The sequence below is a fragment of the Stegodyphus dumicola genome, chromosome X1 (genome assembly GCF_044657685.1).
Source record: "Stegodyphus dumicola isolate Sdum_Otavi_A_Nest chromosome X1, ASM4465768v1".
NCBI classification, from domain to species: domain Eukaryota; kingdom Metazoa; phylum Arthropoda; class Arachnida; order Araneae; family Eresidae; genus Stegodyphus; species Stegodyphus dumicola.
The window spans coordinates 227,878,076-227,905,185 of record NC_140780.1 but is presented as its reverse complement, the minus strand read 5'-3'; the positions used below and the strand labels follow the sequence as shown (position 1 = coordinate 227,905,185).

General features: G+C 33.4%; 1 protein-coding gene across 1 annotated transcript in view; it reads right to left on the bottom strand.

Annotated features, from left to right (window-relative positions):
• Window positions 1-20,856, bottom strand: part of LOC118205098 (immunomodulatory peroxidase-like) — a 143,994-nt gene extending 123,138 nt beyond the window's left edge. The window contains exons 1-2 of the mRNA XM_085808731.1: window positions 20,405-20,856; window positions 2,337-2,484 (exon numbers count right to left, since the gene is read on the bottom strand). Coding sequence (XP_085664857.1) covers window positions 2,337-2,461 — 125 coding nt within the window. The 5' untranslated portion in view covers window positions 2,462-2,484; window positions 20,405-20,856. The remainder of the gene's footprint in view (window positions 1-2,336; window positions 2,485-20,404) is intronic.
• Window positions 20,857-27,110: the final 6,254 nt, after the last annotated feature.

Genomic DNA, 27,110 nt, shown 5'->3' with positions numbered 1-27,110 from the left:
TTCACTTCAAATCCACACAAACCCCGTACGAACGTGAAGGAAGAAAATAACGCAACAACTGGGGTCAGAAGTGGGATTTGAGGGTAAATGCGAGTGACAAGACCAATGGAAGATCTATTAAGACAGCTCGTGACTGCCTTTGCTGAATTCCAAGAAAAGATGGAAGCCAGGCAGAACTTGACAGCCGAATATGATGAGATAAAAGCTGGATGTAAAGAGATGACAGCTGAGATCAAAGCCGGACTGAAAGATATGAAAGCCGGATATGATGAGATAAAAGCTGGATATAAAGAGATGGCAGCTGAGATCAAAGCCGGACTGAAAGAGATTAAAGCCGGACTGGAAGAGAAGAAAACCGGACGAGAAGAAATAAATGCCGGCCAAGAAAAGGTGCGAGAGCAACTCCGACAGGTGAAAGGGGAGCTTACAGAAGAAACTAGAGCCATAAAAGGCGATGTGGAAATGAGAGAAGTGGCGTCTGAATTAACAAAGGATGAAGAAATGAAAGAAGTAGCTAATGAACTGCCTGAGAAAGATCAAGAAATGATGGGTTAAACATCTATTGGGATTAAAGGAAAAGAACGAAAACATGAAGAAATAAAAGACAGGAAAGAAGCTTTTGATTCCCTAATGCCTGAAGTGGAAGAAAGTGAAAATTCGATTGTTAATTTCGTCGAAACTGATAGAGAAGTTATGAAAACGCAGTCAGCAAGTGTTAAACCATCTGAAAGTGCATGTGACACTGAGGTGGAAAAAGAAAATTCACCCGCTTCACAAACTATACGTGCGTCTCATAGTGCAGGCAAGGACTTGATTCTAAACTTGTGTTTGTGAAGAATTGGGCTCCGTTCATGACTCTGATGCAGAATTTGGAGCTGGTTCTCAGGAAACGAAGGAAAATAAGCATGTACCATCTGCTAAAAGTATCGCGGTTAACTGTATGCGAACAAACTTCAGAGTAGTGAACAAACTGTTTCAGATTTTCCTGTGGATGAAAATTCTGAAAGGACTGAATTTTCAGACTGTGATATGCAAAACAGAAATATATCTGAGAACTGCAGTGGAAAAGTATTTGACGCGGGTATAACTTAGTGAATAGACTGAGACTGAAATTCATTCAGAACTTTAATTTGTATAATTTAAAATTGTTATGTGTTTAATTTGTGTATATAACTTGTAACATAGTGTAAATATTTGTTTCTTTAGTTATGTTATCTGTATGTTTTATTACCTTTTGTTTGTTTTGTTTTGTTTTGTTAGGGCGTAGCCTGGTCTACCTTGCAAAACAAAGTTTGCCTTATGACCATATACGGGCTATCGAATTCGGCTTCTGACCAAGGGTTGTACTGTCCCCCGGAACGTGCAGTCCTTGGGAGGGGGCAGTGTTACGAAATGTCCAGGCGCTGTAAGAATATAAAATCAAAGGAGCAAATTTTCCCAGCAGTAAAATATTGAGCCTGCCTTAATTATTTAGCTATCAAATGTTCTATAAAATTGTGGAGACATTTCGAAAAGGCTATACATGTTTAGAGGTCTTTTCAGCGCATATCTGCAGTAATGGTGCGATGTCTCGTATCATTAATTAAGATAAAAGCAAGTTATACGTGAAGAAGCTGGCTGTCGGCAACAAGCACGTCAGTGTTTATAAGTAATTAAAATTCATAATTTTTCCGCCAATTTAAGAAGAAACCACGAGGTATAATTTATTCGTTTTGGCTATTAATAGTTCCGCACTAGGTAAAACAACAGTCGTTGTTGTACTTGTTATTGTACTCACCTAAATGTCAACTACGCATGTTTCATGGATCATACATTCACTTAAATACAAAATAAAACATTTTGCATTTCATTTATTAAAGTTCCTATAGCAATGTTTTACTAATTAGAATTTTTGTTCCAAGACGGCCACATAAGTTTTTAGTTTTTTATGTACTCTAATATGCGATATTCTACTAAGACTTTGCAACTTCCTTCAAAATTCTCTTAAAAGCTGAAATTCATTGAAAATTTTTCAATACTTTAAGGAGTGAATGATGGATCAATGGTAAGAGTTATGGCACATAACCTAAAAGGTTACGATGAGCCAGACACATTGTCATACTTAAGAGGGGGAGTGATGTACTATAAAGTGAAGTTAAAACCACTATGTGCTAATTCTACAATGCAATTCAAAAAGCGTTAGGCCAACTTTTATCTATCTCTCTTATTGAAGATATTGAAAGATCTAAAGCCAAATAACTATATATTTGCATACGAAAACTTTTTATTTATGTGGGAAAGATGTAACTTCAAAATAGTGGTATTAAAAATTTAGCAACAAAAAGCTCTTTACTCACAATAGGAGCACATATCCAATTGTTTTTTCAGATGGCAACGTTGTGAGAGTACGTTTAAATTTTTCATAGAATGTTAGTCTATCATTTCTCCGTAATAATGAACGATATTCTTCTAAAGAATCCATCTCTGTAGCACTTGTGTCCCAGGCTGGAAAAGAATGGCATATTATTAGTATTTATCAAATACACAAAGCAAATATATAAACACAGGAGGAATTTCTAAGGAAATTTGAGTCGTATAAACGTCACACATGGGAAAAACCACGAAAACGCCCATACAGCCGGCCCGTTCGCTGAATTCGAACATCGAACCAAGCTACCAGTTTTTAGCGACTTTACCGCTCGGCCGCTAGTGGGTCTATATGTTTTGGTGTTAAAAGTGCAGATATGGTCTAATTAAAATAATTTTTAGGTACTTTCTGGACGAATGACTATAGGAACTTTAGTTAATGATCCTTTAGTGAAAATCTTCGCCACACATGTAATAATTTTAATAATTGCTTTGCAGAGATCATTTAAAATGTTAGATAAGCGTTTGAATATAAGAAATAACAACGACGCTAATACAGTATATAATTCCCCCCGTATTTATTAGAGCTACTTTATAATTAACTCGAACTCAGATTTTAAAAGCGATTTATTTACTCTAAAAATATATTAATATTTCAAATATTTTTAGGATTAATGACGAGCGAAGCAATAATGTAATGTTTTAAAATAAAATATACATTTAATTTAACATACGAGGCTCACTCTGAAACTTTTGAGATATACATAGGTTTTTAAAGTTATATTTATGAAATTTTAGGAATGTTTAAAGTAGTCTCCTCCAGCATCAATGCACTTCTGTAGGCGAATTCCCCCCGTATTTATTAGAGCTACTTTATAATTAACTCGAACTCAGATTTTAAAAGCGATTTATTTACTCTAAAAATATATTAATATTTCAAATATTTTTAGGATTAATGACAAGCGAAGCAATAATGTAATGTTTTAAAATAAAATATACATTTAATTTAACATACGAGGGTCACTCTGAAACTTTTGAGATATACATAGGTTTGTGAATTTGACGAATAAGCGAAATCGAAACTGATCAGCCAGAGCATTTCATAATTGAAATAAATGCTTATTTTGCTCTTAAAAGAAACAGCATATTTATTTTTTTAGTTTCCATTCTTGTTTGCAACATGTTACTTATTTTTACATAAAAATATAACAAAACTTCTAAGAAATAAAGCTTACGCAACGCTTATCAACGAACGCTAGAAGTAACTACGTTTTTAGCTCGACTCGTTGTTGCCACTCCGCGAATCTTAATAACTATTCAAAACATTACATCATGTTGACCCTTAGGAAATCTTAATAATTATATAGAAACATTAAATTATGTTCAACTACATTACTCCCCCTCCAGTAACTGTATTACGATTTAGGAGATTCTGATAGTGGAGTAATGTAGCGTAAGCTAACATTAGAATTAAAAATACTAAATACAATAAATAAATACAATTACAATTAAACAGATTCAATAATAGAGGTTAGGAAAAATGTTCAACATTGTTACTAAAACGTAAAGGACGTTTTATTAGTCGTCCAGTTCGTGAGACTCGAGATCGTTCATCATTGTTCTCAGATTTTAACAAAGTCGGAGTCTTGGAATGGGGATCAGAAGTTTCTGGTTCCAGCCTTTGCTCACCTGATGACACAATAGGCTGCCTTCAGCCTATCAATCGAAATGTTTACTTCCTTACCTTTGATTTGTAACAAGAAGTATTTGTCCATTCTTTTAAGTACTTTGAAAGGTCCTTCATAACTAGGTTCTAATGGTTTCTTCACTCTATCAGTTCTTAGGAATACGTGAGTACACACAATCAAATCTTTAAGGACAAAAACTTTAGGAATAATTTTTCACTGTACCGCTGAGGGCTTGAACAATTCCATTTGTTTTTGCAATTTATGCAAAAATGTTTGAGGTGTTGTAGAAACTGTCGGTTTATCAAAAAATTCTCCAGGAAGTTTTATTGTTTTCCCGTAAACCATTTGTGCACTGGAATATCCAAAGTCTTCTTTTAAGGCTGCCCTAAGACCTAGAAGAATTGTTGGAATGGATTCGGACCATTTAATGGAATTATGACATTTAATAGCAGCTTTCAAAGTTCGATGAAATCTCTCAATTTTGCCGTTACACTCGGATGATAAGAAGTTGTGTGTTGAATTTTGACTCCACATATAATTGCCAAGGTTCGAAATAGTTCAGAAGTAAACTGTGCTCCACGATCCGTAATAACTTGGTAAGGCACTCCAAAACGAGTGATCCAGTTTTCATAAAACGCTCTCGCAACGGTTTCTGCTGTTATGTCACGCAAAGGAATGGCTTCCACCCAACCAGTATAGCGATCAATGCAAGTCAAGTAATACACAAAATTATCAGATGCTGAATAAGGACCTATTAAGTCTATGTGAACTATAGTAAAACGTTCATCAGGCTGCTGATAAGTTTCTAATTCAGACTTTGTAAGACGTGAAACCTTATTTTTTTTACAACCAATACAGGCACGACTCCACGTTTGTATATCCTTTTTGATATTTGGCCAAATAAATTTGGACGTCATTTCTTTAACGGTTGACTTGATTCCTGGATGAGCGAGGCTATGGATTTGTTGAAATATGTCCATTCGAAACTGCTTGGGTATAAATGGTCTAATGTTAGAAGAAGACGTATCACACCACTGATTTTTACCAGATGGAAGTAAATAGCTTTTGAAATTTAACGTTTTATTTTGAGCTTGTAAATCTTGTAATTCTTTATCATTAACTTGTTTGTCATCAATTTTATCATAATCAATGAGGGAAATAGAGACATCGGCTATTCTTGATAGCTGATCTGCAACAATGTTTTCACTTCCACTAATATGGCATATGTTAGTAGAAAATTGAGATATGTATTGCAATTGGCGCATTTGTCTTGGTGATGCCTTTTCGCTCTTTTGTCTGAAAGCATAAACTAGTGGTTTATGATCCGTAAAAATTTTGAAATCGCGACCTTCTAACATAAGTTTAAAATGTTTAATTGCAAGATAGATTCCCAGTAACTCGCGGTCATAAGTACTGTAATTTTTCTGAGTGCTATTTAATTTTTTTGAATAAAACGCTAAAGGTTTCCATGCTCCATTTTCAAACTGTTGGAGAACTGCACCAATAGCCCAATCAGATGCATCCGTGCATAGTGACAAGAGCAAATCTGAATTGGGATAACTTAAAAGAGCTACGTTTGCCAAATCCTGTTTACATTTTCAAAGTTAAATATAGCTTCATCTGACCATTTAATTTTTCTTCTATCTTTTTTCTTAGCACCCTTTAGGTAGTCATGAAGTATTGCTTGTGTCTTAGCAGCATCTTTCAGAAACGGTCGATAAAAATTAAGCATCCCTAAGAAAGTTCGCAAATCATGGATAGTCTCCGGTAATTTATAATTCAATATCGCTTCGACTTTTTCAGGTAGAGGACGAGATCCTTCTGGTGTTATAAGATATCCTAAAAATTCTAAGTTATCAACACCCATGATCGACTTAGAAATGTTGATTCGCAAACCGTATTTATCTAATCTATCGAAAACAAGTTTCAAGTGATGTTTGTGTTCTTCTTCTGAGGCAGAAGCAATTAATATGTCATCGAGATATGGAAAAGTAAAGTCCAAACCTTGAAATACTTCATGTATGAATCTTTGAAAAGTAGCTGGTGCATTTCGCAAACCGAAGCTCATTACATTAAATTCATAGAGGCCAAATGGCGTAATTATAGCGGTTTTCTGCTTGTCCTCTTCTGCTATAGGAATTTGGAAATAGGCTTTGAAAAGATCAATTTTGGAAAATATTTTTTTTGCCTTTTAAAATGTTGTTAAAATCATTAATCCTAGGGATAGGGTATCTGTCAGTAATAGTTATAGCATTAAGTCTTCGATAGTCTCCACAGGGACGAAAATTTCCATCTCTTTTAGAGACTAAGTGGAGAGGACTAGCCCATGGAGATGTAGACCGTCTGATTATATTTTTTCTAACATATACTGATATTCTTGTTTGGTAATCTGTAACTTTTTACTGTCTAGCTGTCTTGGCTTGGAATAGACCGGTTGACCTTCAGTTAAAATGTGATGCTTAACATTTGTTATCAAAATATTAGGTTTTGTAATATTCGGATACTTGAATAACAGATCATGATATTTTAATTTATCATGTACTAAACTGACATCATTCATTTTGGAGATGGATGTAATGTCACACTGAGTAGTAAAGTTAGTTACACCATCGATTAATCTTTTGTTTTTTAAATCAATTAATAACTTGAAATGGTCCAAAATGTCTGCTCCGATTATGCCTTTAGTATTTTTAGCAATAATGAATGGCCATCAAAAAGCTCGGCGAAGGCCAAGATCAAGCTTTAAAAATTTTACCCCATAAGTGGGAATTTCTGTGCCATTAGCGGCATATAATTTGAAGTCACTTTGAAGTGTATCTTTTTTTGTAGCAGGTAATAAACAAGCATCTGCGCCGGAATCAATTAGAAAATGCAAACCCGTGTGTTTGTCAGTCACAAATATTCGGTGTTTGCGGCCACCCTGAACATAACCTGCAGCAAAATCAGCCGCTAATTCCGCTGCTGGTTTAAGTTTTCCGACTTCTTTTGACCCCAAGAGCAATTAGGTTGACACTTTTCTGGATTGCAATTTGAGCCAAACATGTAATGGTAATAACAATACTTTCCATTTGGATTAAATCTTTTACGTTTATTACTTCTACTTCGCTCTCTGTATCTATCGCTACTACGATTCCGAGACCGAGAGTGGCGAGAAACACTTAAAGTTTCTATTTGTTTTTCCAGAGACGAAATTTTTAGTAGTAACTCATCAACCGAATTTAAATTTTTGCCATAGGAATAAAGTTCAGGCTTTGAATTCATTTCCATTATTTTGTCGGCCATTAAAGCTATTTTATCTAACCCTTCATCGGAAACCAGTAAAATATTTTTTATCGAGTCAAGCATTATTTCTAACCATAATGTTTTGAGTACTTTATCTGAAACGTCATCAGTAGCGAGCGATCTAATTTTTTGAAGTAACTGACTGGGTTTCATATCCCCAAGGTCAAGGCCAGTGACTAAGCGTTTAATTCGCTTATTTTCGCTCTCTTTGAATGTGTTTAACAGTCTTTCTTTAACTAAAGCATATTTATTACCAGATGTTTTATCCGTAATTACATCCCAAATAATTTCAACATATTTTGGCTCTAGTTGAGAAACTACGTAATTAAATTTGGTACTATCAACAGTTGTTGCATTAATTTCGAATTGAGCTTCTATTTGAAAAAAAAACCAAATTTCAGGCTTTTCTGGCCAAAAAGGGGGAATTTTGACACTCCCCTTGCAAGTTTCCAGCGTTGATGTTCCTTCCATAATCCAATGTTACGGTCACCAATCTTTTAATGTGTATTTGATGAATAAGCGAAATCGAAACTCATCAGCCAGAGCATTTCATAATTGAAATAAATGCTTATTTTGCTCTTAAAAGAAACAGCATATTTATTTTTTTAGTTTCCATTCTTGTTTGCCACATGTTACTTATTTTTACATAAAAATATAACAAAACTTCTAAGAAATAAAGCTTACGCAACGCTTATCAACGAACGCTAGAAGTAACTACGTTTTTAGCTCGACTCGTTGTTGCCACTCCGCGAATCTTAATAACTATTCAAAACATTACATCATGTTGCCACTTAGGAAATCTTAATAATTATATAGAAACATTAAATTGTGTTCCACTACAGGTTTTTAAAGTTATATTTACGAAATTTTAGGAGTGTTTAAAGTAGTCTCCTCCAGCATCAATGTACTTCTGTAGGCGAATTTCCCAAAAATTAAATCCTTAAGCTATTCTTTCTTGGAATCGATCAAAAAAGCTGCATTTATAGCCTCGTCAATCTCAAATTCGGAATGAAAACGAAGTCCACATAAGTTCTATTTTAGATTAGAAAATAGCTAAAAGTCATACATAGCTAGATCGAGTGAATAGCATGGATGTTCTCTATCACTTTTTTATATGTTTCTGTTCAAGAACAGAACTGTCAATCTTGCTGAATGAGAAGATGCATTCTCATGGTGGAGCATGAGTCTTCTAACATTCACTTCTTGAAGAATTTCCGGGAAGACACTTAGTAGTGTATCAGTTAGCTGAGACTGTCTTCTGTACTTCCAGCTGGCTTCAACAAGTTCTGTACTTCTGAATAAAACGGCATACAAGTACATTACGTTTTTCATGGCACGTTGTCTTTTCACTACTGTGGGCGTGGGATCCTCTTCAAGGACCCATATTTTACTTTCTTGACGTGTTAGAAAGTAGAAAAAATGGTATGTACGTTTCATCGCCAGTTACGATTTTAGAAATAATATAGTGGTCACAATCTTTAAGAAATTTAAGGGTTTCTCTTTTGATTCTGACACGCTCCTCTTCTTAGTGTTCAGTTAAATTATAGGGAATTCAATGGCAAACTAGTTTTTTCATATGCAATTCATCGTGAATAATTTTATACATGGCAGAGTATCCAATGTCAAGTTCCTTCTGTATCATTTGGAATGTGCAGCAATTATCATCGATTAACATTTCTCGATGGCAGATTTTGTGTGTTCTTCATCCTGAAAAGAGTTGCAACCTCTGTAAAATTTTGTAAACCATCTGAAGACAATAGCACGAGATGGATCTCATTTCCATATGCTAACTGTAGACGTTGAACGCATTCTTCTTGATTTAATTCACTTTAAAATAATTGAAAATCATACCGCAATAATGTTCTTGCGTCAACTCTATTTTTCCGTCTGCCTAAAATTTATTCTACGCTAAAATAAATGCAGTTGTCCAATAAAAAATTATCTGCTACGCTAAAATAGCTCTTGTTTCCAAATCTAACTCTTATTTTTTTCTGCTATTTATCGTCTGCGCGTATCTCAAAAATTTCAGAGTGATCTACGTACAGTAGTACCTCCTGCATGGACACTTAAGGAACAATTCTGTTTGTCTCGGTCCCTTTCAGTAGGGACCTTAATGTATTTGCCTCTTATTAAGATACACTGAAAAAAGTTTTAGAAATGAGATAGAGGTAGAGAAATAAATAAAGATAGAAATAATATTTGTTAGTAATCTTTTGATGCTTTAAAGGCAAAGTCTTGAGCTCAATGAAAGATAGTTTTATGACGAAAGAACACTAAAAAGTTAATCCCTCTCTAATTGCAAACTGCTTTTCAGTAAGAAAAGATGGAACAGTACCTTGGTAACAAGCAAACTGTAGTGCAATCAAATGGATATTTACATTCATAGAATTCAAAATTCAGTTATTCTTGCTACAATTCTCAGTAGGGAAAGGAAACAGTGTTAGTAAGCTGTAAAGAAATCCAAAACAGGGACCAAAGGGAAAGAAAGGGTGGAGAGATGACCGGATCACCTGCCAAAGCACAAGGATCTCAAAATAGGGAGAGAGTGAAAAACTTCTATCATTCTTAGTTCTTGCTACAGCTGGGGAGCAAAAGAAGTGTAGTTTTGTACTTGTGTGTTATTTTTACATACATTATCTAATAGTATGGTTTCAAAGAGGAAAATATCAACATTAAAACAAAAAGTTGATGTAATTCATGTTGCATAAATTGCAAAGCTCAATTTGAGAGATTTAGGGCAGAAATTTTGAGTAAATAGAAAGTCGTGTGCAGGGTAGAGAAGAAATAAAAATATTGTCAATTGGATTAGTTCTGTACCAGCAAAAAATATTCTTGTAAGTGGAGATCATTGCAAGAAAAAGCAAAACAATTTAAAAAGTCTGGGACTACAGAACTTCAAAGCATCAAATAGTTGGTTAGACAAATTTAAACAAAGAAATAACATTAATTTTAAGACTATTTAAGAAAAATCAGTAGCTATCCAACATGTAGCAGACTAGGTAAAAAACTAAATGAAACTTGTAAAAGATACGAAGCTGAAAACATCTACAATGCAGATGAAACTGATTATTTTACTCAATTTTGTCTAAAGAAAACTCTATGCTAAAAGGAGGAAAGTTCTCTGGACATGAAAGCTTCAAAGAAACGTCTCACTGTTCTACTTTGTTGTAACACGAAAGGAGAGTTTAAGCAACCTCTTGTAAGTGTAAAGGACAAAATACCAAGATGCTTCAAACGCATAAAGCCAAAAGCTTTATCGGTGCATTGGCATTACAACAAATTGTCATAAATGATGCAAAGCTTAATGTTAGAATTGGTTGATTGTTCTTGATGAAACAATGTTTAGAAAAAATAGGAAAACTCTGCTATTTTTTGATAATTCGCCAGCGCACCTGTGGTCTAAATTTAAAATCAGTGTTTTTCCCACCTAACGCAAGATCAGCATTACAGCTTTTAGACCAAGATATACTTAGAAGCAAAAGCGAAGCTTGCGGAAACAGCTATCAGCGTTCAAAATAGTATGTCATGTATTGAATGCCACTGAGTGGATAAGAAAGGCTGTTAAATCCGTATCACAAAATTGTATTTAGCAACCTATGTTAAGAAACCAGGCTTTGAGATTCAAGTTTTGAATGCCCTCAGTGAAAATACTATTGATGAAAATGAATTGTCTGAACTTGTCAAAATCAGTGGCAATCCTCAATGCAACAATATTTAAGGATCGATGAAAACTTGCGTACTGAAGACACCAATGCTGATATAAAATCCTTTATTTCAAAAGCAGCTCATGATGTGAGCTTTAATAAAAATAGCTTGGAAAGCAATGAGGAAGACGATGAAGAGACAGATGAAATGTGTGACATTAAAAAAAAAAACTCACAGATGTCTTAAAATATACCTCTGAATTAAAATTAATTCATAACTGATGGTGACAGTGACGGACTTACGATCATCAGAAACTTTAATATCCACATGTGAACTGTGCACAGATTTCCAAACAAAACCGTGTGGAAAATTTTCAGTAAATTTCGTTAAATACAAAACTCTGTTGTATTTTATACATTTTTGCAATTTAAACTTTTTTAATTAAAAATTTTCCTTTTTCATTGACTTCACATTCAAATAATTACCTCTCACTATGTTATTTATTTATATATCATTTATTTAAAGCTTGACACTACCTAAATTTCTAGTTAATTAAAATTTTTCAGTATGTACCCTCTGCAGAAGGGGAACATATATTTAAGGGACAAATTGTCTGGTCTAGTGGATGTCCCTTATTGGGAGGTACGACTGTAGTATACGCATTCGTGAAATGACTTCCTTCCATGACAAAAGTATAGCACACTAAATTGAAAGCAAAAACATTAAACAGTCGATAATAAATTTTAAAATTCGAATAATAACCACTAACTTGCAAGTCGATGGCTGTTGTCGGTACACAGAGTATAAATACATTACGTATAAATATAGGCCCACCTAATTATTTACATCTAAGTTAGCAGGTGTTAGCTCCTTACACAACTTATAAGTGTTCTATGTCCTACTCCATGGTGTGCTTTCCCGTGACGTTGCACGTGGATACATTGTATCTGCATTTAATCGCTTGGTTTCGCTGTTGCTGAAGTAATACTTCTTTGGGGTTAATTGCTCTTGACCTCTCGCAGCCAAGAATTCACTAACCTCCACAATTTTACTCCTTAAGTGTTTATTCGTGATTGCATACCTTAGGAATGGGAATAAATCCCCATCTGTATCCAGCTTCTTCAGATGAAGTTACTCTGTTAACCGTCAGAAAAATAGATAATGTTCGGGAGAGATCCTTTACCCACATGCACGAGAATATGCTGATGAAATGATGGATGGCAGTGAAGATTTTGGCGCATAACGTGAAAGGTTGTATGCGCTTGACACATGTTAAATACTTCCGAACACAATTAAACCAGGACACGCTTATAAAATCAAGTGAGTTAATAGAACGAGAAATGCTGAGAAGAAAAAGAATATAAAGTGAGATGATTCCAGATATGAAGGAAGGATAAAATCAAAAAACATGAGATATATTAAAAACGCGGTATTAAAATACCAAGGAATATTTTCAAAATTGTATCCAATTAAATAATAGAAACCCGTCTCTTTCAGGTACTGAAATAAATTTGTATTGGCCTATTTTCTAATTAATCGGTCAAGAGGCAGGTCACGGTCATTAAAATGCATCATTCCAAGTCTTTTAAGATTAGGACACTCAGTTAAAAAGTGATTGCATTGATAAAACAACATCACAATTAGGACAAATAGGTTCCCTTTCGCCCTTTAAAAGATTATTATGGGTAACTCGATAGTCACCAATTCTAAAATAAATTACCTCCTCCTTCCGGTTTCTAGCAGCCTCCCAATATTCTACTTTGTGCTTGATGCTTCGCAACTTGTTACTTACCTGAATATTCCAAACTTTCTGCCATATATTCATAAATTTGCTCTTGGTGCTCATGCTGATATCTCTGAGCTGAACAATATTAGCTGAGAAATCCACAGCAGATTTCGCTGTAATGTCTACCAATTAATTTCCCTTAATACCTGTATGTCTGGGAACCCAGGAGTAAAGAATCCGATATCTTCGAATAGTTAAATTCAAATGCAGTCTTATAATTTCAATAGTTACAGAATTCCGGTGTCAGGAAATGCTTCTAGAGCTTTTAATGCACTATACGAGTCAAAAGTAATAACAAACGTTTCCTGGAGTAGCTTCCATATGTGTGAAAGCACACAGTATACAGCAGTTAACTCCGAAGTGAGCATTGAGCAAGCCTCATGTATTTTTTCCTTTCTTTATGGTTTTTCATTACAAAAGATGTTCCAACATGACTTGCTGCTTTGGAGCCATCAGTATACATAGAAATGTAACCACTGTATTTATGGCTGTACTCAAGAGAAAGCTGTTTATAGATGTCGTCACTCATATTTCGTTTAGTTAAATGATGGTAAACATCAAGCAGATTTATTTGTGCATTTTCCGAAGGTGTAATTTCGAAAAGATTTACTGGCTCCTTGATTTATATCAGTTAAGAGATATTCTTCAATTTATGTCCGGGCTTTTAAAAGGAAAGAAGACACACTAGATGGCAGTGTTTTAAACAAGTCATTGTACAAAGTGGTGTTACTAGGATGATAGTATATTAAAATAATGACGAAGAAACAAGTGCTCGCTCTTTAATTGGAGAGATGGTTAAAAAGAGTCAACATACAGATTCTGAACAGGAGACGTCCTAAATGTCCCAGAATATACCAGGAGAACCTGGTGTTGAATAGGATTTAGTTTTGATAACACAGAAGCTCGTGCCGATCTGTAAATTACTGAGACACTATCCAATTTAGAGCTTACTAATGTCCTCTAAGCACGGATCATAGCGCAGTGATCTGCCCCCCCCCAAAGAGGTGTTTGATAACACTCTCAGGAGATTGAAAGTTTTAAAGCATTTCTTCCTTAAGTGTAGCACATGTAGAGCAAATTTAAGTTTTCACTCGAAAACCACTCCTAAAAATTTTACCTTAGGTCCACAGGTATCACTGAACCATTAAGATGCAGCTCAGGCTCAAGGTGGGGATTACGCTTGTTACAAAAGTAGGTACAAATGATTTTCGGACTTAAGAAACTGAAATCATGCTGAACTGACCAATTTCGATCTTCAGTTGTCTCTCTAAATATCTCATATCTGCTCCTTGAAAATTTATCTGAAAGTCATCACCGTATGAGGTGCCTAAAACAGAAGGAGGAATTTCGTGAAAGACATCTGTCCGTGAGAAATTCCTTGCACAGAAGTAGCTGAGAAAGGGTTCGTGCTCACCTGTAAACCACGTTAGCTGTCTGGTAACATGAATCAGAGGAAAGTCAACTTTGAGGAAGATGCTGTAAATTCTCCTCGCTCTTTCGGCAGCGTCCCACCATTGTTGACAAGATTTTTTGGTTGTATTTTGCAGCTAGTTTAGGTGAGAAACTGGTACTGGAATGCGCACATCCATGGCATTTGTTCCCTGCGCTTGTCTCCTTGGCTTGGAGTCATAATGATTAAATAAAACTGAAAAATTAATGCACCCTATAGAAGATCACATTTAAAATAAGATCCCATAAATTAGATGCTATTTTGCATCTTTTAAATTACTAGACTCGTAATAAAACTTTCAAGCTCTCGTTATGTTCTATAACATTCTGCATTTGGATTTTGTTTATGAGCTCTTGAAATAAAATATTTCTTACGTAATAATGTACTTCTCCGTCATTGAGGTAACTGGTCCATTAAACATCGTTAACGGATCTAACTCGGATTTCATTACAGAGGTCACAGATTTCGTTATCTTTCACACAGATTTCAATACACAGTGACATGCGGTGTCGCCAAAGATTTGCTTGCGGTGGTTCAACCGGTCCATTTTCCCCCTTCTTTTTTTTACCATTATTATTGAAAAAGAAGCGCCTGTGCTTCTCTTAGCCTGTGCTTTTTTTAGCCAAATGAAACCGCACGAAAACAAAAAGCGTGCTTTGGGGTTTAGTGAGCAGAGGACAGCCTACTAGTAACGCATTACAACTGAAGTTGTTAGGTAATGATAGTTGTGATAGAATAGTAGATTGAATTGATAAAGTACAAACCATTGACTTCTTTGAATGCATACTCATTAGCAGTATTTCTATCTAACTTTTATCAGAAATGATATGCTGGCAAGATTTCATAAAATCCCCAAAAGACAGCTGAGAAAAGGTTATCTTTCAAAATTAAATCATAGCTGCATGAACCGACGAATTTTGGAGAATTCAATCCCGCAATTATATATGTAAATCATTTTATCAGCACTTACGATACCTACTCTACTCTGAAATTGCGTTCCCAACGCTATGTATCTTCTAAGGCTGCATCGATTAGAATCAGTTTTACGAACGATTATGAAATGTAAAAATTTTTCCCGGCACCTTCGCAGAAAACCGTCGCACTACACTACTCATTCTTTAATATTTCGGCCCTATCAGTGGCCGAGTGTTTAAGGCCGCTGGCTTCAGACAGTTCGACTGAGTTTGGATCTTGAGCAAACGGACTAGCTACGTGATTGTTTTTCGTGGTTTTCTCCATGTGTAACGTGAATATGAGCCAGTTTCTCTCAAAACGTTCTCCACGAAGGCCTTCCTCCCCTTACATAGATAGTACTCGTGTGTTCTGGCATATTCAAATAATCTAATCGTTTTTAATACTTCCTATGTAACTAAATTAGACTAGATGATTTATCTTCAACAGTCTTTTCAGAAAACATTATAATTTGGATATTGCAAAGATGTGGATTATTTTCTAATAAGCATTATGCTGTGCTTAATATGACTCAATACTGTAAATGTTAAATAGTTGTTAGCTTTAAAGTCTAGAGAAAGAGAAAGCATAGCTCAAAAGTATTTTACTTTTTGTTAGTTATGTCAGGCAGAGTATCTGAAATTGCATTTTTCTTTTAAATGTTTTTAATTGCAAAATATACAGTAGCTTGCCGTAGAGATTTAATACCATAATTTCACGTTAGAGAAAAAAAACGTTCCTCATATTTTAAATTAAAGCACAGTCAAATCAAACTATTAAAAAAAAACGCTCACAGTTTTGTCACGCATTTTAAAATTAAATAGGGCAGGAATATAAATACTTCAAATGTTAAAACTGCAAAGAAACTGTATCTCCATATTTTTACAGAAGTAAAGCTCTGAGCAAATCAGCATTTGCGGCAATAAAAACTAGCGAATTTAAATAATCTTCTTTAGGATGTTTTGAAAGTGAAATACAAGATTCTACATGCCTTGAAAAAACAGAGATTTTACGGTAGCAGCTTTTTTTGAACTTTGAAGTTTTTTTTGAAACTACCTTCAATGTTTTGAATGTTTATGTTCTATGTAAGACACATTCTTATGATCTGTATAATCATAAAATATATTTACATGTGCATCAATGTAAGTTGCATTCGTAATGCAAGTACTTGAATTATTAGCATAATATGTTATGAAAAATTAAAAATATATATATAACATTTAATACTATAATAGAATGTGCTAAAATCAGAAAGTTAAAAAGCTTCTAATTTTTCGCAAAGGTTTGAATTTGAGTAATGTTTTTTATTAGGATCGATGGAGGTTCATGTTATGAAGATAGTAAAAATAAGTCTTTTTTATAGAAGTTCCGTTTCAATATAAGGCCCTCTGTAAAGTTCAAAGATGGCTACGCCCTTCGAAACGGATTCTGAAGCAAAAGTCAACTTTTTTTCGGTTTCGATAACTCAAGGTAAAACATTTCATGAAGTAGACAGAAAAAACGTTCAATTGAAAAATCCCTTGAAGGCATCTCGTATGTCATGTATGAATAATTAAATGATGTATAGCTTTTATTCGTGACAAGCATGATTTATTACTTAAGCTGCAGATAAATAAACTACTCTTAAAAAGAAAAACCATTTAATAAAAACAGAAAGAATAAAATCCACACATATAAAAAACGCATAGCTTTTTTTTTACCTAACTGACCTTCAGTCATAGAACTTAATAACAAGCATATAAATCGAGTTCCTAGAGTATTTTTACATTTTCAAGGCTATTCCGCTCGTAAAACAGAACCAGTTCCCTTTGCACTGGAAAACACTATTTTAATGCAAAATTGTAATACCGTTTCTAGAAAACACTTTTTTTTTTTTTACTTTCAAGTCTCTTATCTTTAGCATATAAGCTTGTCATTTGTCATCTTTTATCAATTTTCAGAGTAAAGGAAAATAAATTAGATTAGTCAGGTACCTCATTAATCAAATATAAGGAGGAAAACATCGAAACTGAATTTAACTTTTACATTTTGTATCCTTTAAAAAATTCTTCTGGTAATTTGGTAGTTTTAAAAAATAACATCTTCACTTTTAGTAACAAAGAGTTTGTTTTCTGTATGAATTTGGAAGTTAAACGTCACTAATTAATTTAAGTTAATGGCATTTATTAGTGGCATTTTAGTGTAAATTATTAATTTAAAATACGAACGCATGTCAAATTCCAGTTCACAGATTCGTTTTCCGAAAAAAATTTAGGGGGTGGTGGACAAAATAAACATGCTGTTTTTTTTATTACGAATTCATCACATTTATTATTACCTGCTTTAAATACAGTGTTATACGAAAAGATAAATAACAGTAAAATTATGGAACTAAATTTGCGTAAAAGAATTGACACTAACTACTTGTTTAGACGCTTAAGCCGGGGGTGGGCGCTCCTGAACAACCGGACACAGTTTTTTTTCCCCTTACATTTTAGAGACATTAGGATTTTTTTTAAAGCAGGAGTGATGAAGAATGAGCAACGCCTGGAATCGAACCACGGACCTCTGGAATACGCGCTCAGAGTGCTGACCAACCCACTCTAAGAAGGCGGGAGAAATACATTATAACATTAGTTAAGAAATCTCATAGGAAAGGGTTATAAAGTTGAAACTTCGCTTCACGTGTGTTTCGTTTTAGCATTTTATACCTAATATTAATTTACAATAAACACAGATTTCAGTTCATAGTTTAATTGTATTAAAAGCAAGAAAATATTGTTTTTACATTCTGATGAATAACAATTTAATTTTGAGTAACAAAAATGATTTTTGAAACGTTTACATTTGATATTTCAGACGAAGATGAATATATCTGCATCACACTTTCTGACTGAGTGAAATCCAGCGAAAAGCTTATAAGGTACTTCTCCCGCCTTCTTAGCATGCCTTTGTGGTGAAGTGAGCACTCTCGACGCGTATTCGAGAGATCCGTGGTTCGAGTCCCGCCAAGGGCATTGCTTAATTTTTCATCTCTCCTGCTTCAAAAAAATCCTAATGTCTCTACAAGCTACAGAAAAATCTAAGAAAATTTGTTAAACGTTTATACTTTTCCCTGGGAGAAATGTTGTCCAAATTTGAGATAAATTGAAGCTTAATTTTCATGTTTTATTTGGAAAGCCTTAAATTTGCAAGCAAGATTTTTCTTTCATGAAATTAACACATTTTCCCACGAAATCAACTGTCGTTAATCTTTATGGCGCCAATTAACGACATAACACAGCTAGTATGAAATCTGATGTAACTAATAACAAATATTCGTGCCAAATATTGAAGACCGCTGATTTATTTTTTAAATAAATCATTCATTTTCATACATTTTGTATGAAGAAAGCACAAACCTTAATAAATTATTGTGTTTTAAATAATAAAATACACTACATCCAATTAGCTTGCTAACATATTGTACTTCAGTAATAAATTAAAAATAAATAAAACTTCAAAAATACATTTTTGGGGAGGAGAGGGGCACCGACTAAATAAAAAAATTATATGTGGCTCCTTTATACCTGAAAAGTTATCTGGCTTTGGTTTAGACGAAACGTAAAGCCAAATAATTTTGTAAGGTATGAAAAAAATCCGTTATGTAAACTTCACTGACGAAGGATAATTATTGCCAGGACTTTTCATAAAAAAATGAGCAGTAGTTTCTAAATAAGAAAATATTTAAGGATTTTTAGGAGATTTTAATTGAACAGGAAAGAGTGGACATACGCAAATGTAAGATAAATTAAAAGGTTTAAATTTATATGTTCAAAAGTTGTGAGGATAAAATTACGGTAATAGAATGAACATGAGTAAAAACCACCGACTGTTTTGTTATTGAATGTTGGAATGAAGCATCAGTTGATCCTAATAGTATAAGTTCAAAGATACGTTTCCTTTTCTTCCATTTCCGGACATTAGTATTAATTGTTTGCCTGAAAAAATTGTGATCTTTTTCACAATTTTCTTCAACATATTTCAGTTCTCAGCCAGTTTCAAAGAGATTTTTAAAATGTGTGATAAAAAATTATTCGTAAATTCTGCTTTCCAATGGGGAAGAATGAGATAGTTGGATCACTAAAGCATATGCTGAAGCACAAATTTCAAGGAAAAATCATGAGAAGCAGAGACAGCTTAGTCCCATTGTAAGTGCTACAATATATTCTATGATATATATTCATTTAAATTATTTATACAGTGTCTTTATTAGTTTATCGTTTTCTCCTGAAATATTATTAATGCTTTCTATTCCTGAAGTAACGATCCAGACAGAAACTAGTTAAAACTTATCCATGATTTAATATTTTACAGAAAAAATTGACTGCATTGTCAATGTCTGCGAAAATCTAGGAACAGCTAAACTTTTCGGTGACTTTAACAAATAAAAATAGTAAATCGTTTAACTTCGACTACATTTATGTTTTCGTTAGTAGTTTTTTGTTTGTACATTTCTAGTTATAAATTCTCAAAACGGGCGATTTAAGCATATGTTATTTTAGTCCAGATTTGAGTTAAATATTTAATACCAACTAAGTATTAAAAATTAGAGGCAAAGTTTCCTTAGCTTCCTGATCTGAATTTCTCAAGATTATAGAAAGGAGGAAAATGCCATAATCAAGTCCGCTGGTATAAAAAAAAAAAAAAAAAAAAAAAAAAAAAAAAAAAAAAAAACAGTTTAAATGGCCCATTTTTTCAGACTGAGTAAAATTAAATTTTCACTCTATAGAAAATATCATTTTATAAATAATTTACAGTAAAAGATTGTATCTTACAATGATTATGCGTTAACATAATAATCTATATAACTAAATTCGTGGTAAACACGCAGAGTTTATGTCTTAAAGAATTTGACTTAAATAGGAACATGCTCACAGCTATTATATGAATTGTGGAAGAAATGCTTACGTAAGTTACAAGGATTAAAAAAATAATAATTAGTCATTTAGCGGAACGCTTATTCCATTAATATATTCTTACCAGAATTAAAGTTGATGGGTAATACATAAAACGTATAAATACTCGTTAATCTAAACATATTTAAATGTAATATTCGTTTCTCTTTCCTTGAAGATCTCTTTTTCAAACGGTAGTCGCCTTACTTAGGCATTTTTAATACTTGTCTCTTTATATTTCTTTAAAAATTATGCAATTTCAATTATTACTTTTAAAGTTATCCATTAAGTCAGCAACAACAATACATAAATATGTAATTCATGTATCAAAATGACTTACCAAACTTCCTTGGCTTTACTCTTCAGAATCGGAAAACGTTTCAATATTTTATATTTTAAATATGATATATAAATTCACTCAAATACGAAACAAGTGTGTATTCTCAACAACATATTAAAACACATCGGTCAATAAAATTAATACTGTATGGGAGTTCTAACTTCCAGCATTCCGTTGCAAAGCGAAGCTTAAAACTGTTCACTCGCTCAACCCTATGGCTATGTGGTATTATGTAACACAAATAACAGAATTTGCCTGCGATTCAGGTTGATCTTTCGTACAACAACTAAGAAGAGTTTGCCTGATGGCAAGGTAAAGCGATAAATCAACTCCATGCATTGAGAAAATGATGTCTTACATAAGAGGGAGAAGAGAACCGGTGAGAAACGAAATCGCTAATGAGAGAAATCCTCATCCCCCTCAAAATGTAAAAAGCTTCTGCGGAAATAATGATTAACCTACTCAAATGTTCAAGGATAAACGCTAACTTAAGGACTTATACAAGGTGTTTAACTCAAGTAGTTTAAAAAACATGACACGTCTGATTCATTTTTTTATTTTTCCAGTGCGAGAAGGTGAGCAGAATTAAACATACGGCGCGGCGTTTATAAAAACAAAAGAAGAGTGTACTCATTTCCTTTTCGCAAATGATTTATAAAACGGGTAATTGAGATATGAATATGAAAATATGACTTAGCAGAATTTCAACGCATATTTCTCAATCCAAGTGTCGAAATGCGTGAAAGACAAGAACATATGATACTATTATTATACAATGCGCTTTTTGTTTAATTTTAACCGACATTTACACGTTTCATTCAAGATTAATGGGTTAGATTTATAAGGTATTTCTCCCGCCTTCCTAGCGTGCCTTCGTGGTGTAGTGGTTCTGCACGCTGGGCCGGTATTCCAGAGATCCGTAGTTCGATTCCCGGTGAAGGCGATTGCTAATTTTTCATCCCTCCGGCTTCCAAAAAATACCTAATGGCTCTACAGATTTAATAACTCAATGAGCTAGGCAAGCCTTAGTATTTCGATTTCATTTTAAAATTTGGAAAACTTGTATAAAGAATATGTTGTGCATACATTTATGAAATTCCTAGTTATTAATAGCAGATAATACATTTAGCTTTTTTCCATTCCGATTAAGACTGTCAGGCCAGCTAATTAAAATACTCTTATATACAGACTAGAAGAGAAACACGCCAATGCGACAATCAATATCGCAATAACAACCTTCTATTTAGCGTACATATATTAAAACACTCAATAGGTTTCGAGGGCAGCTAAAGGTCCCTCCTCATCAGGAGAACGAAATTACTAGAAAAGGAGAAAAGGAAGAAAAATAAAGCATAGGCAAAGGAGTCTCAGAAACATCATGCTGTTGCTGTTTAACGACCACGTGTTTCTGAGACTCCTTTGCCGATGCTTTATTTTTCTTCTTTTTTTCCCCTTTCTAGTAATTTTGTTCTCCTTTAGTTGCCTCCTTTTGTTCTCCTTTAGTAGGAGGGACCTTTAGTTGCCCTCGAAATCGATTGAGTGTTTTAATATATGTAACGCTAAATACAAGGTTGTTATTACGATTTTGATTTACTCTTATATATCTCAAGATACAACTCCCTGCTTCGGGCATGCACACCAATGTCAATACTACATGTATTACAAGCGAATAAAGATTAGATGGTCTTAATCATAAGTTAATATTATTACATTTTAACTTTAATACAAGAAAGACCAGCGCCCAAAGTGTTCGAAGTTGAGATTTTTTGCAGCAATCATATCAAGACGAAGAATTTCATCTGCAAGGAGAAATGTTCCTTTTCTCCATTCCAATATTCCCTTACTCAAGAAGCCAATGTTGTATGCACACTCAACTAAGAAGGGCTATTTTAATAATATATTCAATAATTAATACAATTAAATTAAGAAATAACTAAACCCTTTAGCATTCAGATATAGCTGACCCGTGGGGAAATAGTTCTTTCAATTCCACTGCAAATAATTAAGTAATTATCGAAATTATGTAACTTTTTCTTAAAATTTGAAACTGCATATTGACCTGTTTTTCAAGTGCAGGTACAAAGAAGCAATTTTTTTATATAAGTAAGCCTCGTTTAAATATTTGTATTTGAAATTTTCCGTCACGAAATACATAATCAATAATATTAAATTTTCTGAAAATGGCATTTAATCACCGTTAAATTCATCTAGCATTCCTTTTGCTCCAGTATATATTTTTATGTCGATGATCGTATCTAATTTTTGTGAGGCCAGCATCAACAAAATGTAAAATGAATTCCTCCTCCTTCTGCAAATCTGACGCACAATTAAATAAATTCTATTTAAAAAAAAAAAAAAAAAAAAAAAAAACACTGTAGAAGAGTTTTTAATTTGTTTTTAGTCATAACAACTCCAAATCATTAGCTCTGTATTTGTTTAATTTTTTTTTTTTATCTGATAATGGCAAGCCACTGAAGGAAGAACTTAGACTAGGAGGAGGGATGCGGTTAGTTCTCGAAATCGCGTTATAATTTCATTTACAAAATGATGCAACATTTCAAGAAATGAAGTAATTTGGAAAAGTCGTGTTTAAACCTTTAACTTCCGTTGTTTTCCCAGATTGTTGAGATACTGCAGCCAGGTCGTTCGCCGGGATGTTAACACCCAACTCGAACTACCAGTGTTCGGAGGTTTTACTGTTCTGATAGGCTCTGGCGAACCGATGAACATCATCAAAATTCGCTTGCAGGTCTTTTAGGTAATACTCAGGCATATGAAATGTGCCCGACGATCTTCCAAAGAGCCAGTCTCACAATATATGAATATTACAACCAAAATATTGTATGGTGGAGGAACTGAAATGCTGTTGTGGCCTGCAGTCCTATACGCTACCAAAAAGGTAGGCAATTTTTTTCACAGTTCTACTGATATTGGGGACTAAAATAGTCAAAGATGGTATAATATTGATAGATTAAATATCTCTGCTATGCTGTCTGAATGTGTATGTAATGGCATAAGTCTCATTTATTCTGAAGATCTTCTACACTTCTTTGAATGTGGTAGTTCCTTAGAGTTAATAAGAAGAGGAAATCCAAAGCGAGAAAAACAAGTTTTCTGATTAAAACTTCTACAGAAGCTCAAGCTTCTTAGACAGAAAAGGCACATGCTTCTGAGCACTTGCTTTATTTTAATATAGTTAAAGACATCTAGGATGTACTTATTACAGTTAGGTATTAAAGGTGGAATCCCGAAATGTCCAAATCTATCCTTTCAAACGAAATTTTGTACAAAATATTTTGGATTTTTTTTTCTTTTCATGGTTTGCCCAATTTAGCTTTTTTATAATTTAGGTTTCACATTCTTTCAAAGTTTTTTCATTTGCCAAATATTTAAGTAATTAAATTTGCTACATCTTATTTAACAAATAGAAATGGCAACATGCTTTTAATCACTTGCACTTAAATTAATTCTATGTTTTTTTTTTCTTTTAGAAAGGTTAACTTTCTAAACAAACTTAAAAATTAACACCATTTCCTTATTTCACAAGTCTAATAAAGTTAATGTTTAGATTTAATTAATTGTATTCCTTTATTTCAACTTGTTATTGTTCCTGTATGATTTGTGTATTTGATTTAATTTTAAGATTATTTATTTTTGCATTGCTTTTTACTAAATTCATTTAATAACATAATTAGGCAAAAAGAAAGCTTTAAATGAAATATTAAGAATACATATCCAGTTATTGCTAAAAATACTCATCTGAAACAAAAAGATGCTGTTTAAATACGGAATGTTTAGCTTCGGGTTGTAAGTGTTGTAAAAAAAGAAAGCAGAAAATCAAAATTTCTCACTGAAACGTTTAAACAAGTGTGGCATAAAAAATATATTCTTTGACTAAAAAAGAGAGGAAATTTTTAAGAATCAGTATGAAAAACCGTAAATTATTAAATTATAACCCGCATAATTAAAATGAATGTGGGAAGATCATAGTACGTCAGCCAGCATCAGTACTGTAAGAAGAAGCCTTCTGAAAGCTGGATAACGCATACTTAGCTGTCATTTCCTTCCGAAACACTGTTCCAGTCCTTTCATTGTTGGCATATGCATCAAAAATTAAATCATATCTAGGTTGAAGGTAGGCTAATACAAAATAATTAGTTTCTGAAAATTTTCATTTTGCTCCTACTGTACTCTGTAAAGGACTTCCGTCCTTAGAAAAATTTTAACATCTCTTTAGTAAAAGGTGCGTAGTCCAAAAAATCATCTTAATTTCTTTGAATTCGACACCATTCAAGAACAGCTTTTTTTTATTTTATTTATTTTTTTTTTTTTCAGAAACTGTCGGTCACTAACTTCAAGGCGAAATGATCGATATTTTGAAAGACACGATTAACATTAGCTTCTTTAAGTTTTTGCAGCATATTTCTGATATTTCTCAAGTGTTCCTCAAAAATGAGTCCGAAAATCATAATGTCGGGGAGATGCAAGGTATAAGATTCACATGACAGTCCTTTCAGTATTGCATCCTTTGAGATGTTCATATATCACTGAGGTGTTGCACATGCCGAAAATTATACTTTAAACTATGAGTTTTTTCCTTCATTTGTATCAAATGCGGTCTTCTCAAGATTTCCTTCTGCCAGTATTTTTACTGGCTCTTTACTGGCAGAAGGTTTCAGCTCTTTAAACCCAGAGCTGAAAAACATTTGCTTCCTACTAGCATGTCTTAAGTCTCGTTAGTTCTAGATGAAGCGTAGCTTTTTAATTAATAATGTCACTAACATTTGAAACAAAATCGTGGAAAACCGTCCTTTTTGAGAATTAACGTTATACTTGATGCCCAGATATAAGAAAGTTCAATAATACCATTATTTTGCTTTTTTTTCAAAAGGTTCTTTCTTTTATTTTGCGAAAGAAAGACACCGAGTATGTTGTTTAATAAGAGGATGGGTTTCTGCGCCAATCCGGTATTGATATTCATGCTACTAACTTCACAGTATGAAGATGGTAACTCATCTTTAAATTCTTCTCTTAAATAATTCACAAATAGCATTTGATCAGCCTTTGGTTCATAGTGACAATTACACTTTTAATTCGCTTGGGGACTGCTTTTGAACAAGGGAGTTTCGCACGGTACTTCTCACCCGAAAACTATGAAGGGATTTCGTCTCTATAAAACGTGCATGGTCTATCACTTACAGTGATTCAAAAAAGAAGAAAGGGCATAAGAAACCTTCAAGCACTTAGGATATAAAAATTCAGCTATTATTCCAAAAACTAAATACTTTTCATTGCTTTCGGTGCCTAAATACCAAGCTATTACGAGGAATGATATTAAATAACATTAATGAATAAATGAGACACTTTAAATACTTTGCCTCTTAGCAAAAAAAGAAGAAAAAAAAAGTTGGGCCATTTGCAGTATAAATGTTATAAAGAGCCAAAAATTTACTCTCAATTTAGTTTTAAAATACTATAAAACAAATTTTCTTGAAAACAAATCCCGAACAAGACATCCAGGATACTGAACACAAAAGTGGAACTTTAGAACTGATATTTATGATCACACTGACTTCAGCCCAACAAATACTTAGCAACTCTAGCAATGCAGGAACTGCAAGCAAGTGGCGTAAATAAGGGTATGCAAGGAATGCCGTCGCATAGGGGCCCGAAGGCTTAGAGGGCCCTTAAATGTCCTGCTGAACTACATTTACATGCTTAAACTTAAAAGAACGGTTTCCATTACATATACGTATATATATATATATGTGGGATTTTAAATCCATAACTTAATATTTTTCCTCGCGCGCTGTTTAATTTTTAGCTGTCGACTTGCACGAGTGAAATTGATAGAACTCTCGCCACTTTGTTAAATGAGAGGAGATGTAAGATGATATGGATGTCATATTAATAGGTGTAAGATGATATAGATCTTGTATTAATAGATAAACGGTGTTATAGATGCTTTATTAATAGATGAACGATCTTATAGATGTATTAATGTTTCATTAAATGTGCTTTGTTTGAACATGAATTGTGATTTTGAAACTAAGGAACCCACAAAATTGGTGTCAGAATCGGGATCAAATTACAAGCAACAAATAGAGGAATATGAAGCAATATTGGATGATAGAAGGAATATTTCTGTTAATAGTGACATCGATGCATCAACTGCTCAAATTTTGAACGAGTCTTCTTTCGCTGTTTTTGATGAAGATCATGAGGTAAAACAAAATATTAGTAAGTCATCAGTTCAATTTCCATTTTCACAGTTTTCAAATGCATATATAAATTTTAATGATAATGAAAGCTTGATTTCTGAATTTGATGGTAATGCTTATAATTCGGTTGACAAATTCATTGAAAACTTTGAGGATGTATGTAATTTGTTAAAACTAAATGAATTACAGAAACTGATATTCGCCAAAAGATCTTTAACTAGCAAAGCAAAATTATTTATTGAAAGTGAAACGAAAATTAATTCTTGGAATGCACTTAAGACTTTATTAGTAAATGAATATGGTGTTCAGTATAACTCTGCTCAGTTACATGAATTATTATCAAAACGTAAAATGCAGGAAAAAGAATCTCTATATGAATATTTTTTGGTAATTAAAACTATGTGTTCTAAAGGTAATATTGAAAACGCCGCTTTATTTGAATATGTTATTAATGGTATACACGATTCTACATTTAATAAAGCTAT